The sequence below is a fragment of the Salvelinus namaycush genome, chromosome 5 (assembly GCF_016432855.1).
Source record: "Salvelinus namaycush isolate Seneca chromosome 5, SaNama_1.0, whole genome shotgun sequence".
Lineage (NCBI taxonomy): Eukaryota > Metazoa > Chordata > Actinopteri > Salmoniformes > Salmonidae > Salvelinus > Salvelinus namaycush.
Genome location: NC_052311.1, coordinates 15583406 through 15601567, shown reverse-complemented (window position 1 = coordinate 15601567; position 18162 = coordinate 15583406). Strand labels below are relative to the sequence as shown.

The 18162-nt window shown below is 44.3% G+C and overlaps 1 protein-coding gene across 5 annotated transcripts in view; it reads right to left on the bottom strand.

The window, feature by feature from the left end:
- Window positions 1-18162, bottom strand: part of diaph2 (diaphanous-related formin 2) — a 700846-nt gene that overhangs the window by 633530 nt on the left and 49154 nt on the right. For all 5 annotated transcript variants that reach the window (XM_038993651.1, XM_038993650.1, XM_038993653.1 and 2 more), the window contains exons 4-5: window positions 6722-6826; window positions 1790-1810 (exon numbers count right to left, since the gene is read on the bottom strand). In XM_038993651.1, coding sequence (XP_038849579.1) covers window positions 1790-1810; window positions 6722-6826 — 126 coding nt within the window. The remainder of the gene's footprint in view (window positions 1-1789; window positions 1811-6721; window positions 6827-18162) is intronic.

Sequence of the window (18162 nt, the reverse complement as noted above, 5' to 3'; positions counted from 1 at the left end):
CTTTAGGTTCTGAGTGGAGCTTTTAGACTGACAGCTTCCTCAGTGTTAGCTTTTTGTTAGCCCGATACACGGGCACGGATGTGTGATTCTGACGGAGGGAGAGGTTAGAGAGGACGCAAAATGTTACTAGCACACTGAGTTTGGAGAAGCTTCCGTGGCAAACTTTCAGACGGTTCCATACTTCAAAGTAGACCTCTGCTCTCGGATCAACAGTTCTGATACACCTCTGAACCCTGTTCCTGCTGATCAAGAAGACAATACATCTTGGTTCATAACAACGTCTGAAGAAATCTACTTACTCAGCAGAAATAACCCAGCGCAAAATAACAGTTTGGCAAAGAAACTAAACACAAAGCATCTGTCTGTAGAGCGAGTCAAACAGTGGAAAGGTTTGTCTGGGCCCATCAGTAGAGCACAGACCAGGACTTTGTCCCAAATGGCACCCTACTCACTAGGTAGTGCACTACTTTTAACCTGGTCAAAAGCAGTACATCATATAGGGAATAAGGTGCCACTAGGTCACAGCGTACTGGCTGGTTTACCTGGTCCTCGTTCCCTCTAAGCCTGTAGGCCTCCTTAATCCTGAAGGCAATAAAACACCATTCAAGGTGACAACTCACGCTAGCAAAAAGCAATAAGAGGGCTTTTTTCCCAAAAGCTTTGCCCAAAAAAACAGGCTTGCCTCCTCACAACAGGCAATAGGGCTCCACTTTGTGATAAATTGCCAGAGCAGATCTGCAATTACCGTATTACAGTGGCAGAGAAATGAGGAAGCGTCACCAGCCCCTTGGACAGTGTATATTTATACAGATTATTGGGGTTGGGTTAGTGGGGGCTAGTGAGGGAGTGACAGCAACAACAGCTACATTTCTGAGACAGGGGTGACGTGCCTTAATGTTGTGGGATTGAGACAAGGGGTTTTCAAATGTATTGTGGTGAATACCCGGCCGCTAAATTGAAACCAACTTCACATTTCTGGAAGGTTGAGGAAAAATGAACTTAATATATTTTCCACTCTTCAATCAGTGTGTGTGTGTGTGTGTGTGTGTGTGTGTGTGTGTGTAATGCAATCTAATTAAGTGATGCATTCTCTCAGTGTGCTGTCTCAAGGAAAAAATTAACACAATGAAAGCCATTTAGATGCAAAACATTCCAATAAACAGATTAGATTGCAGATTATCATTATTTGCCTAAAAACTATTGCTCATCCCTGGTATTACAATATTTAAATGCTAATATGGGTTAGTCTACAATCCATTTAAAAAAGAGAAACGGCTTAGACCAACAAAAGGGCTCCCTTTGCAAGGCTGTATAATTTAGAAATCCCTCCTTGGAAAATCTTTTCAATTTACATTACATTATTACAACAATTTATAGCCTTTCCAAATCACAGTCTATTAGCAATATCAATGCTGATTTTTTTGTTATTAAAGCCATAAATATGATAACCTTGCGCATTCAGGGACAAACTGCCTAGAATCTTTTGAAAGGGGAATGGAGAGGAGAGGGGAAGGGGGCAGGGAGGAGATGGGGAATGGAGAGGAGAGGGGAAGGGGGCAGGGAGGAGATGGGGAATGGAGAGGAGAGGGGAAGGGGGCAGGGAGGAGATGGGGAATGGAGAGGAGAGGGGAAGGGGGCAGGGAGGAGATGGAGAAAGGAGAGGAGAGGGGAAGGGGGCAGGGAGGAGATGGGGAATGGAGAGGAGAGGGGAAGGGGGCAGGGAGGAGATGGAGAAAGGCACGAGAGGAACACGACTCACTATGCGTAATAATATAAAGGGTGTACTTACCGTGACTTTGCTCCCAGTGATCTGCATGCAGCGGTCAGCGAAGAGGAGTTAACATGCAAAAAGACAACGGCACAATCATTAGTAGGCCAAGAATTACCTGTCAACTGTAAGAGGTATCAACCGCACCTTATTCTGACATTACATAGGCTACACACACTACTAAACTCTCCTAGCTGTACCAAAAGATCATGTAAGACAGTGTCTGTTCGTTTGGCAACCAATATGGAGTGTCTAGTTCACTTGACCTCTAGTGACTCGGTCCCTATGCAGTGTTAGGGTTGATAGGGAAACGCCCTAATTGTCTTTGCGCTTGATCGATTTAGCACAGAATTAACCGCTACAACGACAGTTTGTCCATGGCTAACAAGGTTCCCAAAGCCAAAACCAATCAGCTGCCATCTGCGCTTGACTTCAGGTGTCAGACTGAGCGACTCCTCGTAGCACCTTGGAGCCCATGTAGTCAGCATGATTTCTGGAGTTTAACCTTGTTATCTGTCAATAGTGGTGGGGAATTGGAAGCGTTTTTTTCTATTACGGCGGCGGCGGCGCTGTGTCTCGCAGTGGGAGGGTGTCTGTCAGCCCAGTAAATGTATTCTAATCTGCAGCTGAACACACCTCTCTCTCGCCAGCCAGCTGCACTCCGAGAAGCACAGCGCAGTGCGCACTGATCACAGGAAGTTACAAAGTCACTGCACATCAAGTGAGGGAAAACAGTCACTATCTCTGCCTCTCTCACCAACTCTGCCTCTCTCGCTTTTCTGCATTCCTTCACTCATTCCCTTTCTCTGCAGTCCTCTTTCTCTCTGCAGTCCTCTCTTTCTCTCTGCAGTCCTCTCTTTCTCTCTGCAGTCCTCTCTTTCTCTCTGCAGTCCTCTCTTTCTCTCTGCAGTCCTCTCTTCATCTCTTATTCTTTATCTCCCTCTCTCATTATCAATCTCTCTCTCTGTCTTTCTCTCCCACTCTCCCATTTGACGCTCGGCTTCCCTCACCTCCATCAGCGTTTATGACGGCAATAATGTCACTTTTAACTGTGTTGCCGCTTGATCATGTGCACTGTGCTTTTCACCATAAATCCACATTTCCCCAGTCGTCCTCTGATGAATCTAGCATGTCATTGTCTAACGTTGAGGGATCATGCTGTCAGGTTATTATTGGGAGATTTGGGACTTTGAATCACATAGAGGCAGGGACAACTGGGAACTACTGCTGTCTCCAGTGTTGTTTTAACGTTGACAAGACTACACGGTGAGAACATTAAACATGTTTCTCTTCAGGCTTGCTGTTTTGGCAGCTTGACCAAAAAGAACAGACATTATCTAGAAGAAAAAAGAAAGTAGATGTGTCAGGGAGGAGCTTGAGGAGGAATAGCACTGAGTGCTTACATCCATTTCCCTGCGCAAGGTAACACCTCGTTCTCGATAAAACCGTGATAGAATTCCTGTCAGTTCTCAGAGGAAAAAACACGACCTAAAGCTAGTTCTAATAATAATTGAATGCTTGGTTATTGTATGCTAATGAGGACCTCTAGCGCGCCATTCTAGAACAACTCCCTAGTAAACAAACTTCTGAGGGAGATCAGGAGCGCTAGTATTTATTCATATTCTCCTCTTACTGTCATTACCATTAGCATCCTTTCTCATGGTGTAGGGAAAATACAGGATTTTATTATTCACTAGACCAGATAACAGTGTGACAGGAGAAGATGAAGGCCTTGATTCTCTGACGAACTGTCAGGCTTCACTGAGAGAACGGGGTGGCACATTGGTGATTGATGATTGGTCAAATCCCTTTCAAATACCAGGATGTTGATTTCACATTGTGTTGGTACAAAGGCAGCAAAATGGCTGCTCAAAACATTTGAACTAGTTTCCCCTCAAGACCCGACCATCACACTCATCATGAAACACTGAACATGTTGAACTGGAACAGGGAAGTCATCTGCAAGGCAAAAGAGAAGTAAACAAAGTTGATGTTTTTCCAGCACACTGGGAATAGAGGGGAAATTATTGTGTTAGCGTGAAAGGCATGCATTTGTCAGAATGAAATAAAATTACAATAAAGAGAGGGGAGAGAAAGAAAAGGCGCTTCATGCTTCGTTAATGGTCAAGGACAGCTACACTTGCTGCAACAGCTGCACTTCATATTCAAATGACCAGGGTCAACGCCAATAGAAACATTCTCCTTTAAAAAAGACATGGTGAGTGCATCCCAAATGGCACCCTATTCCCTATGTAGTGCACTACTTTTGACCAGAGCCCTAATCTTAAGTAGTGCACTACATAGGGAATATGGTGCCATTTGGGACAGTCATCTTTGTTTTGTGTTGGGGGGTAATTTGAAAGGCTCCCACAGAGGCACCCTGGTAGTATATGGGAAGAGTTCTCCATCTTGCTCGGTGATAAAGTAGCGAGGCAGCAACGTATGAAAAATACAACTCTGGAGAGGAGCCATGTTGGGCGAGAACAAACAAACTAATAATCAACCCTGTAGTCCCATTAGCTAGCTAGTATTTTTAGCCTAATAGCTGCAGGGAAATATACTCCAGTATATCAACACGCTAATGGTCATACTGTTCATAGAAGACTGATAAAAACTATATGTTGGATGACATACTGCATTAATAGATTTGGGGAAGAAATAATTGCAACATTATCCAGAACAATAAAGGATACTAGTTATATGTACTGAGTCTCAAAATGGCTGTTTTTCAGGCAAGCAGAAAAAGCCACAGGATGTTGGGGACACATTTGTCGCTCCACCAATATTTGCACTTTAAACCTTCATTCTCAATGCAATCCGGTCTACATACTGTGCTGTACCTGAAACATAAAAGGGATAGACTGACTTACAACTTCACCTAGATGGATTTGAGGTATTGCTGGGAGAGTTGATGGAATTCTCTATTGCTCTCTCAAATTAACCCTTTCTTCTCTGTCTACATAACCCATAAGGAACAAGCTAAAATATAGATGGTACACAGACAGCTCCCATTCTACTGATGCCATTCTACTTTATATATTTCTATGGTCTCTATTAGAAGATAAGGGGCAATGATCCAGTCTAGAACAGATAGACACACAGGAAAGAGGTGACTTGGTGTGTGATTGAGAGAGTCTACGTTATTAGTACATTTTCCTGCAAACGGAAAATTCTGTTGGAAGCAAGCAATCACGCATACAAAGAAGACCCTAAAAACGGGGATTCCATAGGACGACGATCATCTTTGGAAGGGGAAGAGAACACCCAAAGATTGAATAAGGCACATCATATTATTAGCTGTGAAAACACTCCACCACAAGATTCCCAAAATTAACCCAAAATCTTGAAATGCAATGAAGATGTTGTCACAACATACCATGTTAATGTCAAATCTAGCACCACGCCTCAATTCCACTCCATCAATCAAAAAACCACCACCAACAATCTGCCTTACTCAAGAACCATCCTTGGATGTGTAGTGCACTACTTTTGACCAGGGGCCATAGGGCCATTTGAAACGTAGCCCAGCCTGCCCTTCACCTACAGGAGTCTAATTCACCAGGGAAATTCTATGTCTTCCTTATTTACAGAAACCAGTGGGATGGATTGGGTTTCTAACAGGGTGAGAGGATTTGCTCTGCCGTGTTGCAGACAGGCACTTATCACACATAAACATATCTAAACTCATGTAAACTGGTTCCCGGACCACTTCTACCCTAGGTTGGTGTGTGTCTGTGTCTATATTCTATCCTGACATGGTTCTGACCCGGCTCCCACCTACAGGGCCTATAGAATGTGAGAGGTAGGGAAGGCCCTGAAATACAGTACTCGTCCCTTTCACCCAGACAGAGGCGGCTGTTCATCTGAATAATATAGCAGTGCTCACAAAACATAATGGGCCCGGTGAAAAATTCAATCATCTCTGATCATCATCATTATTAATAAAGCCAGTTAATTACCATAACAATGAGAGAGGTAATAAATTATAATGTCAAAGGCCAGCGGAGTCGGAGTGATGTAGACGGGAGAAGAAATCACTTTTCCTTTTGTGTTGACGGGAGTCTATCCTCAGTAGGGGCCCTAAACTTCATAAAGAGAATAGGAGAATTCACCCTAAAACCCTGGGATTACCCTCAAACGCATTGGGTTTACTGCTCTTATTGGTTTTGAGTGATGAAAGTGTCATGTTGCAAGATTATGCCGCTTTGGGACAGCGATGCGTTCCAAATTCAAATGAAAACTTGATCCCTCCCCAATATTAAGCCACTGAGAGTTACGGTTGCGCTACATCTAAAGTGGTTTGATAAAGCATGCGGGAAAAAAAGGTTAAAAATAAATAAAACTGAGGCGGCAATCAGAGATTGGGGGCTTGAGCAAGGAGAGAGAGACGGAGTTAGAGTGACGGGCAGGTAGAGAGAGAGACGGAGTGAGAGAGCGACAGGCAGGTAGAGAGAGAGACGGGCAGGTAGAGAGAGAGAGACGGAGTGAGAGAGCGACGGGCAGGTAGAGAGAGAGAGACAGAGTGAGAGAGCGACGGGCAGGTAGAGAGAGAGAGACAGAGTGAGAGAGCGACGGGCAGGTAGAGAGAGAGAGAGACAGAGTGAGAGAGCGACGGGCAGGTAGAGAGAGAGAGACAGAGTGAGAGAGCGACGGGCAGGTAGAGAGAGAGAGACAGAGTGAGAGAGCGACGGGCAGGTAGAGAGAGAAAAGGAGTGAGAGAGAAACGGGCAGGTAGAGAGAGAGAGACGGAGTGAGAAAGTGATGGGCAGGTAGAGAAAGAGCGACAGAAAGGAAGCAGAGCAGGTTAATCTCATAATTCTGTAGCGTCTTGGTAGAATAGAATATCTTATTTTTCATGCCCACTAACTACTACTACACTGGGTGAGAGTAGGTTAGAATGGTTACAATACAGATATAATGCAGAAAGCCCATTGGTTTACAACAAGGACTTACAGATTTGGCGGTGGCAGAGATGTACTGGACAACCATCTCTCTCTTGGTACTCAGGTCCTTCCCACGCAGGGGGGCTTTACGCTCCTCATTCAGGTTCATGTCCTCCTGAGGAAACAAACACAGAGAGTGAGGACAGATGAATACGACACATAACGGGAAGTTAAGGTTATTTAAAATCCATTAAGACTCCAACTACATTGATTGAAGATGTTCTTAGTTGAACTGTCCTACCCCATCAGAACCCAAAATCTAAGCTTCTTTTACTCCAATGTTTGTAAACAAAGCAAATTTAAACAAACAATATATAGAAAAAAAAACATGGTTAAAAACATGGTTAAAACTATAATTGTGGGCCTCCCGAGTGGCGCAGCGGTCTAAGGAACTGCAGTGCTTGAGGCGTCACTACAGATCCTGGTTCAATCCCGGGCTGTGTCGCAGACCGGCCGCGACCGGGAGACCCATGAGGCGACGTACAATTGGCCAGCATCATCCGGGTTAGGGGAGGGCTTGGCCGGCCGGGATGTTCTTGTCCCATTGCGTTCTAGCGACTACTGTGGCGGGCTGGGCGCATGCACGCTGACACGGTCGCCAGTGGTACGGTGTTTCCTCCAACACATTGGTGCGGCAGGCTTCCGGGTTAAGCGAGCAGTATGGCAAGAAGCAGTGCGGCTTGGCAGGATCATGTTTCAGAGGACACATGGCTCTCGACCTGCGCCTCTCCCGAGTGCGTACGGGAGTTGCAGCGATGAGACAAGACTACCAATTGGATATCACGAAATTGTGGAGAAAAAAAGGGTAAAAAGTCAAATAAAAAATATTTTTTTAAATTATATAACTATAATTGTGATATCATAGATGGTCAGTCCTTGCATACAATTCCAGAGCTTTTTACCGAAACAGGGGGGAATATGTTTTGTTATTGTTTTAACTGCTGATTGCTGCTTTAAAGGATGTCAACACTCTTCACTCAAATGGAAACAGTCAATGATTCTCCCACTGTTTGTTGCTCTTAAAGACGCAGTCCTTACTTAAGCAATAAGGCACAAGGGAGTGTGGTATATGGCCAATATACCACGGCTAAGGGCTGTTCTTATGCACGACGCAACGTATACAGGCCTTAGCAGTGGTATATTGGCCATATACCGCAAACCCCCGAGGTGCCTTATTGCTATTATAAACTGGTAACCAACATAATTAGAGCAGTAAAAATAAATGTTTTGTCATACACGTGGTATATGGTCTGACATACCCCTGCTGTCAGCCAATCAACATTCAGGGCTCAAACCATCCAGTTTATAAAAGGGTTTAAAGAACGGGGGGGGGGGGGGGGGGGGTCTAATCCTAAATGCTGATTGGTTAAAACCACATTCCAGCCAGTGTCTATTCTACAAGTTGCCACCGGCTAAATCTATGCTGTTAAAATGCTCATTTACTCTGTTCCATCTGACTGCGCAATCCACTGTCTCATCAGCCCCGCCAGGCAATTTATAAACTTCATCTCCACTATAAAAAGCATCTAGACATTACCTCATGTCTTTTAGACTCTAAAAAGCAACAAGACATTAACTCACATTACTTTTAAACCAACATTTCGTTTTCAACAGTGGAGAACTGTATAAACCTTGCGGTCTGGTCTCTCTGACATTTGCAACTTTGTTTCAATATTCAAATTCAATCTCCAGCTGTCACATAGTAATGAACGTGTCGGGAGTCGGGATGAGAGACAGACAGGCAGGCAGCTTTTCTCAGCCAGTCGACATCATGAATCAGCATTATTATTATGGATATATACAAAGAAATATCAGTAGAAATAGGTAAAAAGTTTGCAGTCTTTCCAGCTTCAGTTTGAAGTGATTGTGTTAGCTGTGTTGCTGGCTAGCTCTCAAACAGCAGTGTCCTGATGAGAGAGAACATTTTATATGCCAGGTGAATACGCAAATAAACATCACTAGAAAACAGCTTAAACAAATGCAAATGCAGCTACTTTGTTTTTATTCTGGCTGCACGGTTTGATGTGACTGTAAGTTAGCCGTAGTTGGCTAGCTAGAAAGCAAGGGATAAGAATGTTGCCAGTCAGTATGGCAATGGAACATTTAGAACGAACGACTGGGTCACGTCCATAGCTACAGAACAAAAAGACTGAATGACTGGGTCACGTCTCTGGCAACCGAACTGATAGAACAACAACCAGCCGGCTTGGGTAGCAACCCTAGATTTGTGTCGGGACTATATCTTGTGGAAGGATGAAATAGTACGAATAAATTCATCAAAATAACGTTTTTAATGAAGATATGTCAATCATTATTTTAATATGTTGGTAACCCTTTGTACAAAAGTGATAATGCCCTCGAAGCCGGTGTTTGGAGGATGTATCGGGCCTAACAAACACCGGCTTCTCGGGCATTAACACTTAAATAAATAGGATGCTATACAAGAAAAGGTAAACCGTCATAGCACTTTATGTCCAGCTGCTGTACTACAGTTGAGGGTACACAGTTCCCCCCTCTCTCTATAGGGTTCTGTAGTACAGTTGAGGGTACACAGTTCCTCCCCCTCTCTCTATAGGGTTCTGTCCTACTGTTGAGGGTACACAGTCCCCCCCCCTCTCTCTAGGGTTCTGTAGCACAGTTTGGGTACACAGTCCCCCCCTCTCTCTATAGGGTTCTGTACTACAGTTGAGGGTACACAGTCCCTCCCTCTCTCTCTAGGATTCTGTAGCACAGTTGAGGGTACACAGTCCCTCCCTCTCTCTCTAGGGTTCTGTAGCACAGTTGAGGGTACACAGTCCCTCCCTCTCTCAATAGGGTTCTGTACTAAAGTTAAGGGTACACAGTTCCTCCCCCCTCTCTATAGGGTTTTGTACTACAGTTGGGGTACACAGTGCCCCCCCTCTATAGGCAATATGACAGACAGGCATAGCAATAGGAGGTAATGTGGACGAGCCCACAGCTAGCGACAGTGATAACTACTCCTGGAAGCAGAAGAGTTAGGCCATGATGCATTACCCTATGTTATACAACAGAGTGGATATCATACAACACTGCCTGTACAGTGGATGGGTAAGGATGATTACCATCCAACACTGTCATACCACAGCGCCTGGATGGACAGTAGCCAATGTCTCATTAGCTATTATCTTCAGCATACATGCTACGTTTTACTCTGCATCACAAAAAGGCCCTTTCTTGTCAAAGAGATGAGGGGATGGAGGGAGTGAGGGATGGAAAGAAGAGCACTAAAAGCAGGGGAATGACATGATGAGGATAGTAGGAGGATGGGAGGATGTTTATTTGGAGCACTCTCAGACAAAGGTATGGACAGAATGACATAGAAAAACACATGGCTAAAGTGATGTGGCTGAGTGCTGCTGCTGTGGAACAAGGCTGCACTCTAGTGGGAGAATTGTGTGTTTTTCTTTTGTTTGATGTCTTTCTGTACACAGTGAGTTGGCTGAGCTTCTTTTGCTGAAGGGTGGTGGTTTTGGATGTACAGGAGGACTGGGAACTGCCAGATACGATATGACCATCCTTAGGTGTCGATGCGATATGTCCTGCGATTCTATATGCATTACGATTCGATACTGTGATTTCATTGTGATGCGATTTTCCAGACATATTGCTCACCATATGTCTGCTACAAAGAGACAAGGGAGAGCCACGAGAAAACATGTTTTGATCAGTCATGGAAATGAAAGTGCTGAAAACAAATTGGCTCCCTATTTAAAAATAAGATGGAGAACAAGCTATGAGTTTTGGGGCAGGTAAAGCCAACTAACACAAAAATAATATTGATATTGTGAAACGATACAATACATCTTCAAAAAGAATATCTTGATATGTAACTATCTATTTCCCCCATCACTAATGTATAGCCCAGAATATAACAGAGATAGCCTGCATCCCAAATGGGACCCTATTCCCCATATAATGCACTACTTTCGGCCCTTGTCAAAAGTAGTGCATGGTGAAGGAAATTTGGGGCGCCGCCATAGATAAATCAACCTTACAGTATATGTCTACTATATGATCTAACATTTGGTGAAGGGATTTAAATGATTGTCTCTTCTAATTCTGTAGGCTATTGCCTGGTACAGTATAGTCTGTGGCTGTTGAAAGGCACAACATCATGGTTATTACCATTAAGGTAATGTACCCACTAGATACAGCATCATGGGTATTACCATTAAGGGTAGCATGACCCACTATGTACAGCATCATGGTTATTACCATTAAGGGTAGCATGACCCACTATGTACAGCATCATGGTTATTACCATTAAGGGTAGCATGACCCACTATGTACAGCATCATGGTTATTACCATTAAGGGTAGCATGACCCACTATGTACAGCATCATGGTTATTACCATTAAGGGTAGCATGACCCACTATGTACAACATCATGGTTATTACCATTAAGGTATCATGACCCACTAGGTACAGCATCATGGTTATTACCATTAAGGTATCATGACCCACTAGGTACAGCATCATGGTTATTACCATTAAGGGTCGCATGACCCACTATGTACAGCATCATGGTTATTACCATTAAGGTATCATGACCCACTAGGTACAGCATCATGGTTATTACCATTAAGGGTAGCATGACCCACTATGTACAGCATCATGGTTATTACCATTAAGGGTAGCATGACCCACTAGGTACAGCATCATGGTTATTACCATTACGGTATCATGACCCACTAGGTACAGCATCATGGTTATTACCATTAAGGGTAGCATGACCCACTATGTACAGCATCATGGTTATTACCATTAAGGGTAGCATGACCCACTAGGTACAGCATCATGGTTATTACCATTAAGGTATCATGACCCACTATGTACAGCATCATGGTTATTACCATTAAGGGTAGCATGACCCACTATGTACAGCATCCTGGTTATTACCATTAAGGGTAGCATGACCCACTATGTACAGCATCATGGTTATTACCATTAAGGTATCATGACCCACTAGGTACAGCATCATGGTTATTACCATTAAGGGTAGCATGACCCACTATGTACAGCATCATGGTTATTACCATTAAGGTATCATGACCCACTAGGTACAGCATCATGGTTATTACCATTAAGGGTAGCATGACCCACTATGTACAGCATCATGGTTATTACCATTAAGGGTAGCATGACCCACTATGTACAGCATCATGGTTATTACCATTAAGGGTAGCATGACCCACTATGTACAGCATCATGGTTATTACCATTAAGGGTAGCATGACCCACTAGGTACAGCATCATGGTTATTACCATTAAGGGTAGCATGACCCACTAGGTACAGCATCATGGTTATTACCATTAAGGGTAGCATGACCCACTATGTACAGCATCATGGTTATTACCATTAAGGTATCATGACCCACTAGGTACAGCATCATGGCTATTATGAATAAGGGTAGCATGACCCACTAGGTACGGGGGGGGGGGGGGGGTTGTAGAAACTTTTACCAATTGGACATTTTCTAATGGAGGGAACGGTAGGCTTTTTAATTCATCTCTGAACTCTGCTAATTTGGCCGGTTAATTGGCATTCATTAAACAAGGCAAAACGCAGAGTGGAGAATAAAGGGGGGATGAAGGGACAGAGAGGGGGGGGACAGTTGGGCCTGCGGAGTACTCATCTGGGCCAACTGGAAGAGAAAAGCTTCTCTGTGTTCCGCCTCCCAAAAATGATTTATGATCCATTCATAATGATATCCTCGCAGGTCTGCGTGGAAGAATCCCAAGATATCCCTGGCTGCCGACTCGGGTAAATTAAACATTTACACAGGCAACCCCAAACACTTGACTGTGTGTGTGGAGCTATCTGGCGGTAGTGGAGACATATGCGTGTGTTCTTTCAGCCGAACGGACTGGGCCTCAACTCTGCATGGCCTGAATACTGTGCGAAACAACTTGAGATTTGAGACTGCCTCAGATACGTCTGAAATCACAGAGCGGGGCCTCCCGAGTGGCACAGTGGTCTAAGGCACTGCATCGCAGTGCTAGCTGTGCCACTAGAGATCCTGGTTCGAGTCCAGGCTCTGTTGCAGCCGGCAGCGACTGGGAGACCCATGTGCCGGCGCACATTTAGCCCAGCGCCGCTGACACGGTCGCTAGGTGTACGGTGTTTCCTCCGACACATTGGTGCGGCTGGCTTCCGGGTTAAGCGGGCGTTGTGTGGAGGATGCACGGCTCTCGACCTTCTCCTCTCCCGAGTCTGTACGGGAGTTGCAGCAATGGGACAAGACTGTAAAACTACCAAATGGATACCACGAAATTGGGGAGAAAAAGGGGTAAAAAAAATACGTTTTTAACGAATAATAAAAAGAAATCACAGAGCGATGCGGAGATATGTGCTGCCTGTGAACGCAGCTTGGGGCTTCCATTGGCTCCGATTGCAAGGGATAATGTATAGTGTACCGTCATATCTGTCTTCTATTGAAATGCATATGGACAAGAGTCACAATCCAGTAGGACAGAAGGAGGAGGAGGAGAGAAAGCATTGTTTTGATTTGCTTTGACTGTGACAAATGTATCATTTTCTCCACTGCCACACAAGTTTGATTCATGGCGTATAGGGGTACATTGTGTCTCTCCTCCTCTGTGGTTTAAGTGCAGAGGGAAAGTGTAACTGCAATGGAGAATCACAGAGAGGCTGTTATTATGGAGAATGCTGCTCCTGGCAGTGAGGCACAGGCACATAAAGGCTCAAACAAGCCTCATCCACACAGCACTCTGCAATGGTCACTTTCATTCTCTCGGTCTCTCACTCTCTTCTACGACTTCAGTGGGCATTAGGTGGGGGGACGAGGGTCATCATTTGGATCTATTACCTGCCATGGCTGAAAAGAGGAATCATACAGAGCTCATAAAAGTGAAAACTAGAAGAACAGGTGGAGGCATGTTGATGGCAGTTCACAGATACACATCGGTTCCAGGTATTCTCCTTCTAGAAAACCCGGAATATGACAGACAAGCAATAAAATAAACAGGCAAAGCAACGGAAGGTAATGTGGATACGACCCACAGCTAGTGACAGTGATAACTACCCGTGGAAACAGAAGAGTTAGGCCGGAGTATGATGTATCAATGGGCGCTGTATACAGAATAGGCCAAGGAAATGATCTTCCACAATAGCGACAGGTTGGTATGATATCCACCCTGCAGGATAAGAGAGTGGACAGGGTGCCATTTGGGGTGCATCCTTGGAACATTGTGCCAAGATAGAGGAGCGAGTTATGTACAATGCTGCTGCCTATTGCTCATCTCTCTGACTGTGTGTCTGTACGTAACGTGATTCACAGCGGTGGACCAGGCGAGCGGTGGTCGTTCCAATAACATTATTCACACAGAGACAGACGTGTTGGTCTGGAGGGCATGGCCTAGAGAAGAGGAGTGACACGTCTCTCTGTCCGCTTGTCCATCCTGAGGCATCCGCCGGTCATCACAACCTCATGCTCGTCCCTCCTAGTCCGCCCTAGTATGAAACGTGCCTGAATGTTCATGTTAGATGGGAGCGATGGAGCTGATGGGGAGGGGTACAGATTCATAAAGAAGGGGGTTTGCCGCTGGCTAAATGAGGAATAACACACGTGTATCACATGGCGGCTCGCTGTTTTCCCAGCACCAGGTCCCACATTAAGTATCCTGCCACAGCGCCTCCTTCTCGCCAAAGACGCTTCCTCCAATGGGAGATTTCATCAGAGGATTTACCGCTGTGAATTTATATCAGGGGCTCCGACTCCGGGGTCCAGCTGTGCACATCAAGACTAAAGAACCCAAGGACGCTGCACAACACACACACTCCTTGTGGCAGAGTGGAAGCCACAGCAGCCTTAATGTGACTCTCAGGTAGCCAGCAGCCACTGGTATAATATGAACACTACACACTACTGTAACGCTAACACTACAGTAACACTAACACTACTGTAAAGTTAACACTACACCCAACACTACCACTACTGTAAAGTTAACACTACACCCTACACAACCGTAACACTAACACCACACACTACTGTAACACTAACACCACACACTACTGTAACGCTAACACTACTGTAACACTAACGCTAACACTACTGTAACACTAACACTAAACTACTGTAACGCTAACACTACCACTACTGTAACACTAACACCACTGTAACACAACCACTACTGTAACGCTAACACTACCACTACTGTAACACTAACACTACCTCTACTGTAACGCTACCACTACTGTAACGCTAACGCTACCACTACTGTAACGCTAACGCTACCACTACTGTAAAGCTACCACTACTGTAAAGCTAACACTACCACCACTAACGCTACCACTACTGTAACGCTACCACTACTGTAACGCTACCACTACTGTAACGCTACCACTACTGTAACGCTAACACTACCACTACTGTAACGCTACCACTACCACTACTGTAACGCTACCATAACGCTAACGCTACCACTACTGTAACGCTAACACTACCACTACTGTAACGCTAACACTACCACTACTGTAACGCTACCACTACTGTAACGCTAACACTACCACTACTGTAACGCTACCGCTACCGTAACGCTAACGCTACCACTACCGTAACGCTAACACTACCACTACTGTAACGCTAACACTACCACTACTGTAACGCTAACACTACCACTACTGTAACGCTACCACTACCACTACTGTAACGCTAACACTACCACTACTGTAACGCTAACACTACTGTAACGCTAACACTACCATGACTGTAACGCTAACACTACTGTAACACTAACACTACTGTAACACTAACACTACTGTAACGCTAACACTACTGTAACGCTAACACTACCACTACTGTAACGCTACCACTACTGTAACGCTAACACTACCACTACTGTAACGCTACCGCTACCGTAACGCTAACGCTACCACTACTGTAACGCTAACACTACCACTACTGTAACGCTACCACTACTGTAACGCTACCACTACCACTACTGTAACGCTAACACTACCACTACTGTAACGCTAACACTACTGTAACGCTAACACTACCATGACTGTAACGCTAACACTACTGTAACACTAACACTACTGTAACGCTAACACTACTGTAACGCTAACACTACTGTAACGCTAACACTACCTCTACTGTAACACTACCATGACTGTAACGCTAACGCTACCGTAACGCTAACACTACCACTACCGTAACGCTAACACTACCACTACTGTAACGCTAACACTACCACTACTGTAACGCTAACACTACCACTACTGTAACGCTAACACTACTGTAACGCTAACACTACTGTAACGCTAACACTACCATGACTGTAACGCTAACACTACTGTAACACTAACACTACTGTAACACTAACACTACCTCTACTGTAACACTACCATGACTGTAACGCTAACGCTACCGTAACGCTAACACTACCACTACCGTAACGCTAACACTACCACTACTGTAACGCTAACACTACCACTACTGTAACGCTAACACTACCACTACTGTAACGCTAACACTACCACTACTGTAACGCTAACACTACCATGACTGTAACGCTAACACTACTGTAACGCTAACACTACTGTAACACTAACACTACTGTAACGCTAACACTACCTCTACTGTAACACTACCATGACTGTAACACTAACACTACCACTACTGTAACACAACCACTACTGTAACACTACCACTACTGTAACACTACCACTACTGTAACACTACCACTACTGTAACACTACCACTACTGTAACACTACCACTACTGTAACACTAACACGACTGGAACACTAACACAACCACTACTGTAACACTAACACTACTGTAATGCTTACACTAGACCCTACATTACCACTAATGTAACGCGTACACTACACGACCACTACTGTAACACTAACATAACCCTACACTACCACTACTGTAACGCTAACACTACACCCTACATTACAACTACTGTAACACTAACACTACTGTAACACTAACACTACACCCTACCACTACCACTACTGTAACACTAACACTACACTACTGTAACACTAACACTACACCCTACCACTACTGTAACACTAAACCTACCACTACTGTAACACTAACACTACACCCTACCACTTCCACTACTATAACACTAACACTACACTACTGTAACACTAACACTACCATTACTGTAACGTTTACACCACACTACCACTACTGTAACACTACCACTACTGTAACACTAACACTACTGTAACACTAACACTACACCCTACCACTACCACTACTGTAACACTAACACTACACTACTGTAACACTAACACTACACCCTACCACTACTGTAACACTAAACCTACCACTACTGTAACACTAACACTACACCCTACCACTTCCACTACTATAACACTAACACTACACTACTGTAACACTAACACTACCATTACTGTAACGTTTACACCACACTACCACTACTGTAACACTACCACTACTGTAACACTAACACTACACTACCACTACTGTAACACTAACACTACACCCTCCACTACCACTACTGTAACGCTAACACTACACTACTGTAACACTAACACTACACACTACCATTACTGTAACGTTTACACCACACTACCACTACTGTAACGCTAACACTACACCCTCCACTACCACTACTGTAACGCTAACACTACACCCTACACTACCACCATTGTAACGTTTACACCACACTACCACTACTGTAACGCTAACACTACAACCTCCACTACCACTACTGTAACGCTAACACTACACCCTCCACTACCACTACTGTAATGCTAACACTACACTACTGTAACACTAACACTACACACTACCATTACTGTAACACTAACACTACACCCTACGCTACCACCATTGTAACGTTTACACCACACTACTGTAACGCTAACACTACACTACTGTAACGCTAACACTACAACCTCCACTACCACTACTGTAACGCTAACACTACACCCTCCACTACCACTACTGTAATGCTAACACTACACTACTGTAACACTAACATTACTGTAACACTAACACTACACCCTACACTACCACCACTGTAACGTTTACGCCACACTACCACTACTGTAACGCTAACACTACACCCTACATCACAACTACTGTAACACTAACACTACACACTAACACTACTGTAACACTAACACTACACCCTACACTACCACTACTGTAACACTAAACCTACCATTACTGTAACACAACTGTAACACTAACACTACCATTACTGTAACACTAACACTACACACTAACACTACTGTAACACTAACACTACACCCTACACTACCACTACTGTAACACTAAACCTACCATTACTGTAACACAACTGTAACACTAACACTACCATTACTGTAACACTAACACTACCATTACTGTAACACTAACACTACACACTAACACAACTGTAACACTAACACTACACCCTCCACTACCACTACTGTAA